The sequence below is a fragment of the Mangifera indica genome, chromosome 4, assembly GCF_011075055.1.
Source record: "Mangifera indica cultivar Alphonso chromosome 4, CATAS_Mindica_2.1, whole genome shotgun sequence".
NCBI classification, from domain to species: Eukaryota; Viridiplantae; Streptophyta; class Magnoliopsida; order Sapindales; family Anacardiaceae; genus Mangifera; species Mangifera indica.
In genome coordinates, this window is record NC_058140.1 from 13,801,875 (window position 1) to 13,816,855 (window position 14,981).

At 33.1% G+C, this 14,981-nt stretch overlaps 3 protein-coding genes across 5 annotated transcripts; 2 read left to right on the top strand and 1 right to left on the bottom strand.

The window, feature by feature from the left end:
* Positions 1-489: 489 nt before the first annotated feature.
* On the bottom strand, positions 490-4,158 carry LOC123214478 (protein FAR1-RELATED SEQUENCE 5). Of its 3 annotated transcripts, none has more exons than XM_044634261.1 (3): positions 1,575-4,158; positions 1,120-1,165; positions 490-866 (listed from the first exon to the last, which is right to left on the bottom strand). In XM_044634261.1, the coding sequence occupies exons 1-2, from the start codon at positions 3,735-3,737 to the stop codon at positions 1,127-1,129; spliced, it is 2,202 nt and encodes a 733-aa protein (XP_044490196.1). In that variant the 5' UTR covers positions 3,738-4,158; the 3' UTR covers positions 490-866; positions 1,120-1,126. The 3 variants fall into 3 exon arrangements, with proteins under 3 accessions (XP_044490196.1, XP_044490195.1, XP_044490197.1); XM_044634262.1 differs by having other exon boundaries at positions 764-866; positions 1,120-1,170; XM_044634260.1 differs by lacking the exon at positions 1,120-1,165 and having other exon boundaries at positions 1,575-4,156.
* A 4,052-nt stretch (positions 4,159-8,210) lies between these two features.
* On the top strand, positions 8,211-9,245 carry LOC123214819. The gene has a single exon (XM_044634814.1). The coding sequence runs from the start codon at positions 8,432-8,434 to the stop codon at positions 9,152-9,154; it is 723 nt and encodes a 240-aa protein (XP_044490749.1). The 5' UTR covers positions 8,211-8,431; the 3' UTR covers positions 9,155-9,245.
* Positions 9,246-11,668: 2,423 nt separating this feature from the next.
* Positions 11,669-14,556, top strand: LOC123213205 (probable L-type lectin-domain containing receptor kinase S.5). Its single transcript, XM_044632592.1, has 2 exons — positions 11,669-13,261; positions 13,635-14,556. The coding sequence occupies exons 1-2, from the start codon at positions 11,986-11,988 to the stop codon at positions 14,420-14,422; spliced, it is 2,064 nt and encodes a 687-aa protein (XP_044488527.1). The 5' UTR covers positions 11,669-11,985; the 3' UTR covers positions 14,423-14,556.
* The last annotated feature ends 425 nt before the right edge of the window (positions 14,557-14,981 follow it).

The following is a 14,981-nucleotide window of genomic DNA, read 5'->3' on the forward strand; positions in this document are numbered from 1 at the left end:
TCGGATAAATAAATCTAAAACATAATAATTAGACTTAAACTTTTACATTATAAGTTTAAATATTTTATCAATTTTGTTCAATTTTGTTAACTCTTAAGATTGGATATAATTAACTTTAGTTAGTAATTTTTCACAAGCTTTAAGTTATCATGACACACAAATGGAAACCCAATATCTTTAACCATAAGGTGGGAAGACACATTCTCAAGAATTATCTTCAATTACAAAAACTCAGTGCTAAATTGAAAGATAAATCCATTAATTGACAGAAATGAACCCCCTCAGTTTCAATTGACATTGGATTGACTTACCCCAAAAAAAAAAAAAAAAAAAAAAAAGATATTGGATAGGAAAAAAGGCTGCCATCTTCATATACATTTCAACCTTTATCAGCTTTTCTTTTTTTGCATTTTACAAAGCAATAATTTTTTTTGTTCATCCTGAAAATGCCCAGTTGAATTTACATGTATAGGCAGTATAGAAGTTAAATGAAGGAAATATAACTTGAAATTGGCAACATAAGCATCTAAAGAAATTACGTAGACTGTACAAGGTAACAGAAAGTGTAAAGCTAACCTATCTCCACAGCATCAGCAGGTAAATGTAACAGAGCCTTGCCAAGGGAGAACTAGAAGTACAAAAGAAAAAAATTTAACAAGAAAAAAATACAAAATAAAATTGTATAGCTTCTTTTAAGGGCTGTCTTTCAGACTAATCTTTATGTTTTGCACTCTTATCGACAACTGTAGCTTATGGTCCTCAATATCTTTTAATACTGAAAGCAGGTTAGCCCGATAAACTTCACATTTACGACTTGCAAATTCAAGCTCACTGGTTAGTTCTCGAATTTTTTTGTCCAAATCATCCTGCAAAAGTAAGTGAATATTACAACAGTCCATAGCAGATAATATACACATACCATCTTGCATTGCCAGACTCAAATCATCGGTAGAAATATAATAGCAGAATAGGCAGCATTCATACATGACAGGAAATGAAGCAATAGAACAGCATTAATGCTATAAATGACATGTCCGTATAACCATTGGAGTTGGCAAACACATGACATGAGTTTGAGGCTTTGAGGTGATAAAAGACAAGCATGAAAGAAAGACTCACATGAATATCATAAAATTCCTACACTCCAGTCAACTGCTACATGTTGCTGCACTATTGAAAAGAACGATTAAATTCTTTGAATCATAAAGTAGAAAATGCTTAGTTGATATGACTGAAACTTAAATGGTTCAAAACAAACCTAAAAAGACATGCAGCTCTGCCATACCACTAGACCCGAAGAACCAACCCTTAAACCATGTACCACCCAATCAATCAACCGAACACTATGACATGCTCATAATATATTTTGCACATCAGAGACAAAACCCAAAGAAGTGCTATGTAAGTGTAACATTAGCTTTCAGTGTTTTATAGTTTTTTAGCACAATATCATTAAACTACAAAGATTTATTAAAAAGAAAAACACATCCTCATTAAAGAGACTATAAATTATCACATAAAAATTAACAAATATATATAAGCAATGCACAACATAACTGAAAAATGATTCACACCTCTGACAAAGGTTGGCTGGAGACAAGATGATTTGCACTAATACTAATTGGTCGATTTGCCTCAGTTTTGGTCCTCATGCGCCCATTCACCAAAGTAGTTTTCCCATCATTCCTTGTTGCCACTGCAACTTTTCTCGCAGCATCTTGCAAAGCTATCATTGCCGCATTGTAAGCATCCACTGACTGTGCCCCTTCATCTACAAATTTAAATACTTCATGACGTAGTGTATTATATCGAACTGTATGAGATTCTAGATAATTGGTATATACATCATTTGCATGTTCTTCTAATATAACACTGCTCTTAGCATTTCTTGTCCATCGTTTCAAGATATAATGGGACAGAAGTGTAAGGACATTAGTCACCCGAAAGACTGCCAGTATATGTCGACAGAGAAGACCTGAAAACTCAAACATCTGGCAACTACAAGAGGCTTTCATCTCTAAAACATTAAATTTGACATAGTAAGCTTTATGATCCTCCCCAAACTTTGCCACTTGATATGTAATGATCTCCCCATCATCCTCAGCTTTTGAAGCTGTGAATGTAAGCGTCCCAACCAGCTCCTCTTGAAATCTCATAAACAGTTTTCTGGTGTAAAGCTCAGATGCCTGTCTCTCCATTGGAGATGGAGTCTTCAAAACCGGGGAAGTATTCATCGTATCATAGTCTGCTTTCACTTCTTTCTCATTTCGAGATTCTAGTGCTTTCTCATACAACTTAAAAAATTGACTAAGATTGGTTGAAGCATTAATAAAACCGTCAAAGTATGAATTCATACTATCACTTCGTTGAGTTATGGACATTTCTGCGAAAAAAGTGTCCCTCAGATATACTGGAACCCACTGCCTGCGAGCATGGTAAATTGTTTGAAGCCACTCATGATCCCTGAGTTCATATCTATCAAACAGAGACAACCAGAAAGACTCAAATTCTTCAATTGACTCAGTCAAGTTGACACATTTATGAAACTCTGCTTCAAAATTTGGATACTTGAGAAAAATATGGGACAATTTCTCCTGACATTTTTTGAAGATGTGCCATTTGCAGAAACGATGACGTGTCTCTGGGAAAACCTGAGTGATGGCTGATCGTATCACGGCATCATGATCAGTAGTGATTGACACTGGGGGGTGACCAGACATTGCTGCAAGCCATGTATTAAACAACCAAACAAAAGATGCTTCAGATTCATTGATTAAGAACGCACATCCAAACAAGACAGGCTGTCCGTGATGGTTTACTCCAGTGAAAGTTGCAAAGGGTAAGCGATACCTATTGGACCTGTAGGTTGTATCAAAGGTAACAGTATCACCAAAGTAAGTGTAATTAGTCCTAGCCTTTGGATCAGCCCAGAAGACATTGCTGACAGACTGGTCGTCATCACCCTGCACAGCATAATAGAAATTGGGGTTCTCTGCATGCATTTGCCTCAAATAATCCAAAAGTAGCTGAATGTCTCCTTCTAAGCTCCTCTGCCGATTATTTCTCATGTAATTCCTACAGTCCACCTCTGTAAATCCAACTTTGCTTATTCCACCATATTCTTTTATTAAGGCTGACATAATCCTACGAGGGCCCATTCCAGCTGCTTGCAAGGTATCAATCAAGGTTTTAGCAGGACCAGAGATTTGCCTGTGAGAACGAAGGCAATGAACCTGATCGGGAGGAACTAGCTCATGATTGTGTTCTTTAAAAAAACTAGACACAACCCATTTCCCAGAATTGTGCATTTTAACGGACAAAGATGCTTTGCACCCAACTCTAGTAACAGTTCGAGGTCTCTTAATCTCCCTATCCTTTGTGCGCTTCTCATTCAAATTCCTAAACCCTTCTTTAGCACAAACAAATTGTCTTTGAATAATAGCTCCATCCCGCCTGGAACGGCGCGAGGAACTGACACGAGTACTGAACCCAACACGTCGAGCATAAGAATTGTAAAAGGCTTTGGCAGCCTCTTCAGATTCAAATTCCATGCCCTCATAAGGTTCAAGATCCAAAAGGTCACCCTCAGGAAGGTAAATTTCACCACTCCCAGTATTACCAGTAGTGACAGGAAGAGGACTATCATCCATGTCCTCTTCATCAACACCCTCATCTCCGTCTCTCCCACTACCCACTCCTCCTAAACCTATATCGAATTCTAAAATCTCGCTGTCCATTTCAATCTAATAGATATACCTCCACAACACAATCTTGCACAAAAATGAAAAATAAACCCATTAACTAACCATTTTTACAATATAAACTTTGAGTATTTGCGCCTCACTCTCCTCCGGTTGATCCCTAGTGTAAAGAACGTCAGCCCGGCAATTAATTGGCAAAGTAGAAGAGTTGTGGCACTGACACACAAAAAAGAGAAGGTCTTTTCATTGGAGTCTAGGGTTTCAAGTAAAGATTGAGAAGGGGAAAGAAACCCTAGAAGAATGGAAGTTAAATTTGGGAATTCTTACGAGATTGGTGAGAATTGGGGTGGGTTGAAGTGAAGGAATTTCAAGAATTTTTCATTTTTCAAGAGTTGAAGTCTTGAAGAAGAGAGAGCAAGGAGAAACGTGAGAGCAGTGGGAATGTGGGTTCATGTGTTGAACTTTCTAACCTAAGTACTGTGTTCTGGTCCTACCTACCGTCTCTACCGCCTGATCTGACTTTGAGATGATCTGGTGCGTATATTGTATATGACGGTAGTTTTGATCTTCTGTATATTAACCAAAACAATATTAATTTATTATTACGGCTCCCTGGAGATTTGTTGTAGTTAATTATTAAAAATTTTAATAATTATTTATAAATAATTAAAATTAATAAAATTTATTAAATTTTAAAAGTAAATTTATTATTTAATTAGTAATATATTAAAAATAATAAAATATTATCATTTTTTCTTTACATTAAAAAATTAATAATTTTATCTTAAAATTAAATTTTAAAATATTATATTTTTTTTTAGAGGTTTTTTTTTTCTCTTTTCCTTTTTTTATGTTATCTTTGATTAACTTCCCGCTCTCTCTTTTTTTTGATATTATCTCTAAATAATGTCTTTATTTGAAAATAGTATTAAAAAAAGAAGGAGAAAAAAAAAAACTAGTCAAATATAGCAACAAAAGAAAGGAAGGAGAGAGAAGATAGTGTTAAAAAAGAGAGGGGCAAGGAGAAAAATAAAAAATATATATATAATATTTTAAAATTTAATTTTTAAAAAAATTATTAATTTTTTAAACATAAAAAAATAGATAAAATTAACTAATTTTATTAATTTTAATAATATATAAATAAATATTTAAATTTTTAATACTCAACTGAGCCCGATTAAAAAATGTAACAAACTGGGTGGGGATAAATCCTTTAGCCTATCATTACCTGTATGAATTTAAATTCTTTAGAATGCACGTATCATTGGATTATCATTTCAGCAACTTTGCACAAATCCTAAAAATCTGAGTTTTGAATTCCCACTTAGGCCTAGGCCCAAACAAATTCCAAAAATCTGGACAGACTTAGTGTCTATGGCCTAGGCCCAAACAAATTTCCACTTAGGCCTTTTTCTTACAATTTTGAACTTAACGGCTCCTCAAATTTCAAGATGAAGATTAATGAGTCTCTGAAATCTGAGTTCTAATTCTTAAAGCTTTCAACTCCACTCTCCCTGCATTTTGGCTCTAGTAGTATTGAGTCCTGACTTGACTTCATCTCGTCCCATTGTAGCATTTTTTTCCTTCTCCGCATAAGTCGCCATGGTTAGAAGCCCTTTGCATCGAGTCCTCTGCCCATCAAAGCATCCATCCAAGGAACTTGTAGGAGACAAGTTTGGGTTTGACTGAGAGATGTGTAAGGTTTAGAGGATAATAGGAAAGAAAAAGGTAGGTACAACATAAAAAAATTACATGAATATATCGTTTCATCGTTAATTCAGTCAACTAAGAAAGTCTATGGTATCACAATGATATTATCAATATCATATTATAAAATAATATGTGTATAATTATCTATAATAACTATTAGTTGCAATTAATTTAAAGATCAATACAACTATTTATACTTATAATACGTACTAATAATAATGTGTTATCATATAATTAGTTAATTTTAATTTAATGATAAAATAATACTTAATTATATGATAATACATATTTATTTTATGCTTAAATTATACTTATTTATAAGTTTTTATGTACCTATAAAAAAAAAAATCACCCTCATTATATTGTAGATTTTTTGTAAAGACTGATTTTCCCTCCCTAATTGCCTACACATGAATGAGCATTTCTTCAAAAAAGGTCTTTTGGTTGAGTGCCTCAATTTAAGCTAAAAATTTCCTCAATCATATTAATGAGGCCAAAGGACTTGTTCCCACCCAAGGAGAGGTGTAATTCCAAATTCACGCCCTTCAATTTTTTAAAATTTGAAATCTCGTTTATAAATAAAATTCTATTAAAATTTTCAATTAAAATTAAGGTAAAAATCATTATTTAACTAAAAATATTTTTAAAATAAAATTTTATCACAATTTCCTCTCAGTTTGAAAATTTAATAATTTTCATCTTATCTAAAGTTTGAAAAGTTGGATAGTTGAGTTTACGATTACTCCTAACCTTGGGTGGAAACAAGTTTTTTGCCCTATTAATAATGTATTTGGAATGTTGAGAATATGGCATACATACAAAGAAGTCCAAAGTTTTGCTCTAGACTTGACCACGGTTCATGAATCAATGGTTTCGGTTCGAAACTACCGGTTCACGGTTCAAAAAAATAAGAACCCTGAATCAGAACTGTTACAGGACGGTTCGTAATCGGTTTGGAACTGATGGTTCCGGTTCATGACCCCGGTTCGAAATCGACATTAAACTGTCAGTTCTTATTCATGACTCTGATTTATTTTTTAAATTAATAATTATAATAATTAAGAATAAAAAAAAGCTTAGACTTAATTTTTCAATTAAGTTTTTTACATATCCTCTTGAGATTTGGAAGAATCAAAGTCTACATAGTTTTATTTAGTGTATTTTATAATTAATTTTATTTATCATCTATTATTATTATTTTTTCTATTATCTTCCATAATTAATTATATAATTTATTTTATTCATTATCAAAAAATAGTAAATAGAATTACATAGACTTTGATTCTTTCAAATCTCAAGAGAAATAATTAATTATAAAATTGTATAATAGAAAAAATAATAATAATTAAATTATAGAAATTAAAATTAGAATTGATAAAAATAAAGAGAGAATTTAATTAAATTTGATATAATTTGATTGAAAGATTGAGAGAGTATTAAAAATGGAGAGAATGAGAAATGAGAGAGTTGAAAGATTGAATAATATTTATAAGTAAAATTTTATATTAAAGAATTAAAAAAAAGGGCCAAACAGTAGCCATGTTTTAAACATTCCCTGCAAATGTTTTAAAACATTTGCATTTACCAGTTCATGTAAATTTTTTTAAATTTAAAATATAAAAAAATCGGTTTATGAATTTTTTGAACTATTGGTTCATGAACCGGCTATGAACTGACAGTTTTACGGTTCAAAAATATTAAAACAGGAACTGAACCGTTAAAATTCGGTTTTGATTTCGGTTTATATTGGTTCCAGTTTTGACGGTTTCGATTCTAGTTTTGATCGGGGTAGTTTTGGTTCGGTTCACGGGCCAAATGGCCCGTGGCCAAGACTATTTTGCTCTCCTCTTTTTTTTTTTTTTTTTTTAGCATTAAGAAATTTTACCTAAATTAAATAAAATTTTATATCAATCATATTGAATAGAACAAATCTTATGTCCAGTAACTTATCTCACAATCATTAAATTAGATAAATTAAAATTTTGACCTTAATATATTATTATAAAAAAACCTTAAACTCATTTTTTTTTATATATAAAATCTCATATTTAGTGTCCAAATAATCCGTAAGAGGGCTTTGACCTATACATAATTTCATTGATTATCATAGCAATTAATTACTAATATTAATTAATTAACCAACAGTCCAACCGTGTCGTTGACGTTCATGAACGACGGCAAGGGACAATCTTTCTCTTTTATGTGTTCCTTCTACTGAACTTAACGACAAAAGAGAAAGCAATTAACGAATCAGTAAAAGAGAAAGGAAAAAGAAAAAGAGAAAAATATATAACGAAGGACCTAGTCACTGAGGCAGGCTTGACGAAGTTTCTATTCTCAATTTGACCATTCCTATATTTATTCTGGATCTTTACGACTCTATTTTTCTGGCTTCATCGTTTAATTATTAATCACATTTACCACCTTCATCTTTCTTTAACTAGACAAATTACCCCCATTACTAAACAATATCGAGGAACTGACAATCTCTGAAACAAATACCTGAAATATGAGTGGCTGGAATTCTTCCTAGTAGTTGAGACGCTTTCGGCTTTTCTTGTTAAAGTAACAAACCAAATCTGCAGAATAAATCCAGGCGACTGCTTTATCATTTTGTTGAACTCCTTTTGTATTGAGTTCAGCCAAATCCTTGGAGCTTTTGTATGTTCTCTTGTTAATTTGTACTATGCTCATCCATAAAGAAAGAGTTCGCCATTAAAATTTTATTAAAGCTATTATGAATAGTTAGCTTCTTTGGCCAAAACTCCGACAACATCTCTTCAACTAAATGATGATAAAGATACGTCAAGATCATTCTTTATGATCTTGCTAACCTGATTGTTGATGAAGTAATCCCTATTCACGAACTTAATTATTTTCTCAACATTCCCAAGTTATTCTCTTATTGTGAAACTTAAGCAAGGCATCTGTATGTACCGAGAATTAACACTGTTGAAAACCCCTCAAGCCTTATATATACAACAGTTTGTTAATAACATTTGATATCATCGATAATCATGAAGATTGACGGAGAAATCTTTCACCCTATCCACCCACAACACAAACTCAAACTCGAGTACACAGAGATCCCATTCAACTGCGATGGCTGCAAGGAAGCCGGCATTGGCTTTAAACACACTTGCAAGCAATGCGAGTTCGACTTGCACAACGCTTGCGCCGTGGCAGATCAAACCTTCACTCACCCATTCTACAGAAAATGCGAGTTCGAGTTTTATTATCAACCTCCGGGCAGAGAAATGAGGTACTGCGATGCCTGCGGAAAATACGTTTTAGGGTTCGTCTACCACTGCAAGAGATGCGGATTTGATATGCATCCTTGTTGCGCTAATCTTCCTCAAGTCCTCGACGACGGGGAGCACAATCTTTACCTCTGTTTGAAGCTGTCGAGTTCGTGCCACCGCTGCGGCGGCAAAGGCGGCGGCTGGTCTTACAGGTCGAAGTGTAAGAGTTACAGTCTTCATGTGGCGTGTGTGAAGGAACTGCTGGTGGAGAGTTGGCAGGCCATGTATTTGAATGTGGATAAGAATAAAGTGAGGGAGATGCAGACGAGGATTCCAACTCTTAAAGGCACGTTGAAGAATCATCATGGAGGAAGAGGCGGAAAGGTGAAGAAATGTTGTGAAATGGCTGCAGGCGCCGTTAGTATTATTGTCTCTGCCATTCTTGGCGATCCTTCTGCTTTGATTGCCGCCGTCATCGGTGGGTTCATGTCCAAGTAATAGTTAGTTAATTTTCACAGCCACTCTTGTTCCAGCGTGTATTATTTTATAGGATTTGCTTAATTATTGATAATATACTGTCTTTTTTAAACTGGACCAGTGATCTAATTTATCATTTTATTGGTTCACTATTTAATCAATCAACCAATCAATTTAATTATTATCTTTTTTTAATAATATAAATACTTATCATATTTTTTAAATATAAAATATAATTTCAAGTATATTAATTAAATAATTGAGACTTTATTATATAAATAAAGAAAAATCTAATTATAAATAGTTTATTTTAAATATTTTTTTAATTTAATAGATTTATTTTGTTGGATCAAATTTTCAATAAATTAATATTCATATATTAATTAAATTGAATTATAAAATTAAATTAAATTATAGATTGATTTATTATTTAATTGGCCGAATCAGATAATTCGCTCAACTTTAGAAACACTGAATGTATATATAAACATGGTTTTATTTTTTCAAATGTGGTAAAGAGCAACGCTGCTTTCATTGATCAAAGTCAGCCAACTTGCCTCAATCAATCATGTATCTACTTCTTCTCTGTCATCTTCCTCTTTGAAAACCAAAGTGATGGTAAGTTGGACTTGGAATTCTACAGCCTCATCGTCTTTCATGCTGCGGTCCAGTGATTTCATTATCCCACCCAAATTTTAACACAATAAGTCAAAATAAAAAATTTAAACACTTCCGATATCTCAATTATTATTAAATTTTTTATTAAATATAAAATTAAAACTGTTATTTAATAATATTATTTAAAATATAATATTTTATTTTTAAAATTTTAAAAATTAACATTTAACTGTCATATTTAAACTTTAAAAAATAATTTTCTTTTTAAATCTTTGATTTTTTTCTTTACTCTTTTCTTTATCCACTAACGATTGATGTGATTAGTCTTATTCCTCTGTCGTTGATCGACTATTTGTAGAAAAAATAGTTGGATTTTAGAAATAAAAAATGGTTGGATTTTAGGAAGAAAAAATACATTTTTTAAAACTTAATTTAAGAAAAAAATATTAATTTTTCAAATTAATGAAAAAAATGAGATATAATTTTAATTATTTTAATATTACTGATAAAATGATAAATTAACCTTTTTAACTCTATTAAAAAATTTATAAATATATTTTAACAAATTAAAACTTAAATAGGTATTTAAAATTTTTCTTTGGACAAAATTTGGGTGGAAAATGGTACTTTTCCCTTCCAATAATTCTCACCGACCGTGTTAAGTAGTTCGGTCAGAGACGGCCGCGTGGGTTACAGCTTCCTTCTAAATATTTATATTAGTAGTATACTTACTGTACATGTATTTACGCTCTCTTTTTTTATTATTTTATAAAGCCCAAAGACTATATTCCATAAGGTTGACGGATTTTTATTGGTTAATTTAAAATGGCCAAATGATTATATTCCATAAGGTTGTTGAAATGAGGAATTTTTATTAGTTTATTTAAAGAGGGTCAAAAGACTTGTTCTTAGCAAGATTCAGTGTATTTTTTAAATTAAATTTTAAAAATTTAAATACTAATTTATTAATTATTAAAATTAATAAAATTTATTAATTTAAAAGATATAATTATTATTTAATATTTAATATTAAAAAATAAAATTTCTACTTTTTTCCTTCTTAAATTTTTTCAAATTTAAGTTTAAAAAATTTTACTTTTTCCTCTATTAAGGTTTGTATTGATTGATCATTCAGGAGGTAAGCCATTAAAGATAGGACAACAGTGCCAATAAAGATTTGCCAACAAAATTGGAAATCCTAGGTAGGCTGAAAATGTTATTTTTTAAAACTTAATTTTAAGATAAATTATTAGTTTTTTAAATTAAGAGGTTAAAATGACGTAAACTTTAAATATGGTTATTAAATGATAATTTTATCTTTAATCTTAACTTAATTTTAGAGAGTAGGTGTTAGTTTTCCAAATCATGTATGGGTGTTGAGTTTTTGAAAGTTAGAGGATAGAAGTTTGAGAATTTACTATACCTTAAATGGGAATAAGTCTTTTGGCTTATAAAGTAATACTTTTTTAATTATAAATAATTTTAAAACTTAAATTTTGAATACTAAACACGGTAACTATTTAAAACTTAATTTTATTTATCTTTCATTTTAAGTAACCTTTATATAATATATATCAATAAAATTATGTATATATATAATTAAATATACATATTATTATGTAATTAGATAATTTTTAATTAATAATTAAATAATATCTAATTATATAATAATATATCGATTATATACTTAATTATGTACAAAGAAAACGTATACATGTAAGATTTATTTCTTGAACATATCCAATCTAAAAATTTTTAATTATGATTAAAGGCTCTCCTTCGTTTCTAGTCTGAGGGTACAAGATTGGTAGTGTGCAATCACAGGCAGGCTATGATAGTGTATCTTCTGCAGAAAGTTTCTTACAGAAATGTAATTCCAATTCCAATTCTACTTTGATTTTCTTTGGGGCGTGCTGCTCTCTTGACCTTACTCTCAGATTTCTTCAACATTTCCGGTTAGGAAAAATTCAACTGCCCCTGCATAGAACTTGGAGGAAGGATGAATTTATAAAAGTATAAAATAAGATTACTTTAATGAACCCATGTGGAATTTGTAGAGGGTCGAAAAGTCAGTGGGGAAACATAGCACTCCATTGAAGAAACTGAAGCGCAATTTCCTAAAGAGAAATAAAAAATTATTGGCGGCCAGCTCAAAAATATAAATGTGAATACAGAGAGAAGCACAGGCACCGGTTATCTCTCTTTCTCAGCTTTTCTCATCTTCTTCTTTTAGCATGTATGTGTACATGGGCACACGCAAGTCAAGTGAAATTTTCATCTTGCTGCAAGTTTTAGTACTTTTCATTTGCAGCACAGAAGCTGCAGCAGCATCCATTGAACAATTCAATTTTTCTACCTTTGATGGTAATACGGATTCAGATTTCTTCACTCGTGAAGGGAATCAGACTAATATCGAAAACAAAGCTCTTCAATTAACATATGATTCCATCAGTGATTCGACTTATGTTAAGTTCTTCAACAACTCAGGTCGCATCATGTATCATACACCTTTCAGGATCCACAATGGTGATGATGGAGGTGAAATTCTGGCTTCCTTCAGCTCAAGTTTTGTCATTAATCTCTATCGGAAACCTGAGTGGGAGCCTGGTGACGGCCTTGCCTTTCTCATAGCCCCAAATTGCAGCTTACCGGGATCAAGTTATGGCCAGTGGCTTGGCCTCACAAATGGTTCTACAGATGGCAGCAGTGAAAACCATTTTGTGGCCATTGAATTTGATACTAGGAAACAGGAATTCGACCCGGATGGCAATCATATTGGCCTCAACATCAACTCTGTCAAATCGAAAAAGACTGTTCCTCTTGATGAACATAACATCACACTGTCTCCTAATAGTACACCCAGCTACAAAGTCTGGGTTGAATATGATGGAGCATCAAAATTGATGCAAGTGTACATGGTGGTATTACAAGGTGAAGAAGACTTCTATCCTGAGAAACCCTCTGAAGCGCTTCTCAACGAGAGCATCAACCTGCAGGATTATTTGAAATCAGAGTCCTACTTTGGTTTTTCTGCTTCAACAGGCGATCCATATTTTCAGTTGAACTGTATTCGAGCATGGACATTGAAGATAGATGTTGTGCCCAAGATAAAAGATTGGAAATGGCTGATAATTACTGCTGCAGTTGGCGTCCCAGTGGCGATAATTTTCTTAATATGCATAGGGGTTTACATGAAGAGGAGAAGAAAAACAAAAGTTGAAGAGTCCCATGAGTTGGGAAGATTGAAATGGTTGCCTGGGATGCCAAGGGAATTTAAGTACAAGGAATTGAAGAAGGCCACTAACAACTTCCATGAGAGTATGAAGCTTGGAGAAGGTGGATTTGGAATTGTTTTCAAAGGCATCCTTCATGAGAAGGATCATGATAAAACTCATATTGAAGTTGCAGTCAAAAAATTTTCCAAAGACAACATCCAAGGCAAGGGTGATTTTTTAGCAGAGCTTGCCATCATCCACCGTCTTCGTCACAAACATCTAGTCCGCTTAGTTGGTAATTTTCCTTGTCATTTTCTTATTACTTTCTTCTACTCTGTATTTATTTACATGCAAGCTTGTTTAGTTAAATGTTTTCTTTTTCATTCAAATAAGGCATGCCCAACATAGAAGAAACTTGAATAAAAAACATCGACCGACATATTTTTCAAGACCTTCAAAGTGTTTGATCTTATCCGGTAGGGAGGGATAGAGTCAAAGTTCAAAAGTTGAATGCTAATAAAATATTGATAGGGGGAATTTTCAAAGATCAAACCTTTTTGGTTTTGTATGTTTACTGACCGCAGAAAGCTTATCATTGGGAGAAGGTAAGTTTGGAAGTTCATGTATGCTAAGTGCTAACTATTTCTCCAACTTTGAATTCTACCCAGGATGGTGCCATGAGAAAGGGAAGCTTCTATTAGTATATGATTACATGCCAAATGGAAGTGTGGAGAAATATTTATATAATAATTCTGAGCAGACAACACTGAACTGGAATCATAGATACAAAATACTAGCAGGGGTTGCATCAGCATTATATTACCTGCACAATGAGTACGACCAAAAGGTGGTGCATCGTGACCTGAAGGCGAGCAACATCTTGCTTGATGGAGAGTACAATGCTCGACTGGGTGATTTTGGTCTTGCCCGAGCCATTGAGAATGAGAGAAACTCCTATGCTGATGTGGGATTAGACGGAGTTCCAGGCACCAGGGGTTATGTGGCTCCGGAATGTTTCCATACATGGAAGGCCACCACAGAATCTGATGTGTTTGGCTTTGGAGCAGTGGTGCTTGAGGTGGTTTGTGGAAGATCTCCGGGGGTCGTGATCCCTGACCAAGAAGTTTCTCATACCTTAGTCGATTGGGTCTGGATGTTGCATCGCGAAGGGCGCATTCTGGATGCTGTTGATGAGCAGCTCAACAATGATTTTGTAGAAGATGAAGCCAGGAGGGCTTTACTTCTGGGATTGGCATGTTCACATCCCATAGCCAGTGAAAGACCTAAATCAGAGGATATATTGCAGATCATAACTGGAACTTTGCCAGTCCCTGATGTACCTCCATTCAGGCCCTTCTTCACATGGCCTTCTATGGATACTTCTGCCACCGTAAGTAGTGTACTTACAGGCTTCTCATTGTCTTCTAAAGATTCTATTATGATGACTGGTGTATGAACATCACAGAAGGTTACACCCCATCTCCCAGTTTAAATCTTTCAAGCTTCTCCGACTGAGCAGCATGCTTTCGCTAGAATTATGCTTGTATTATTTGCTAATACATAAGAGTTCTTCTGTTATTTGCTGATGAATTGCAGGAATTATTCTAATGCATCTATTTTTTAATAGTTGGTTTACATCCCCTTTTAGACGGTGTATCATTGGCTATTATGCCAGAGCAGGGAAACAAAAACTATACACGAAATTAAGAACTAATGGAAACTTTATTTAAAACAGACGAAATACCCTTTGCCATCTTCCGGTTGATTTAATTGACCAAATTACAGAGGGATAATACAGAGTCACCTCAGTACCAAATTACTCCAAAAGAGACAGATAGTCGAGAGCTTGAATGCATCTGGAATTAGTTTGTTCTGATGGTTTCTTTCAAGAATGTTGAAAAACTGACAATCAGGAAGGCATCATGATCACGAGTTGATTTACAACCACTATATAATTTCGAAAATCTTAAGGCGAAATATCAGACTTACCGCTTGAATGTTTATTAGGCTAATTT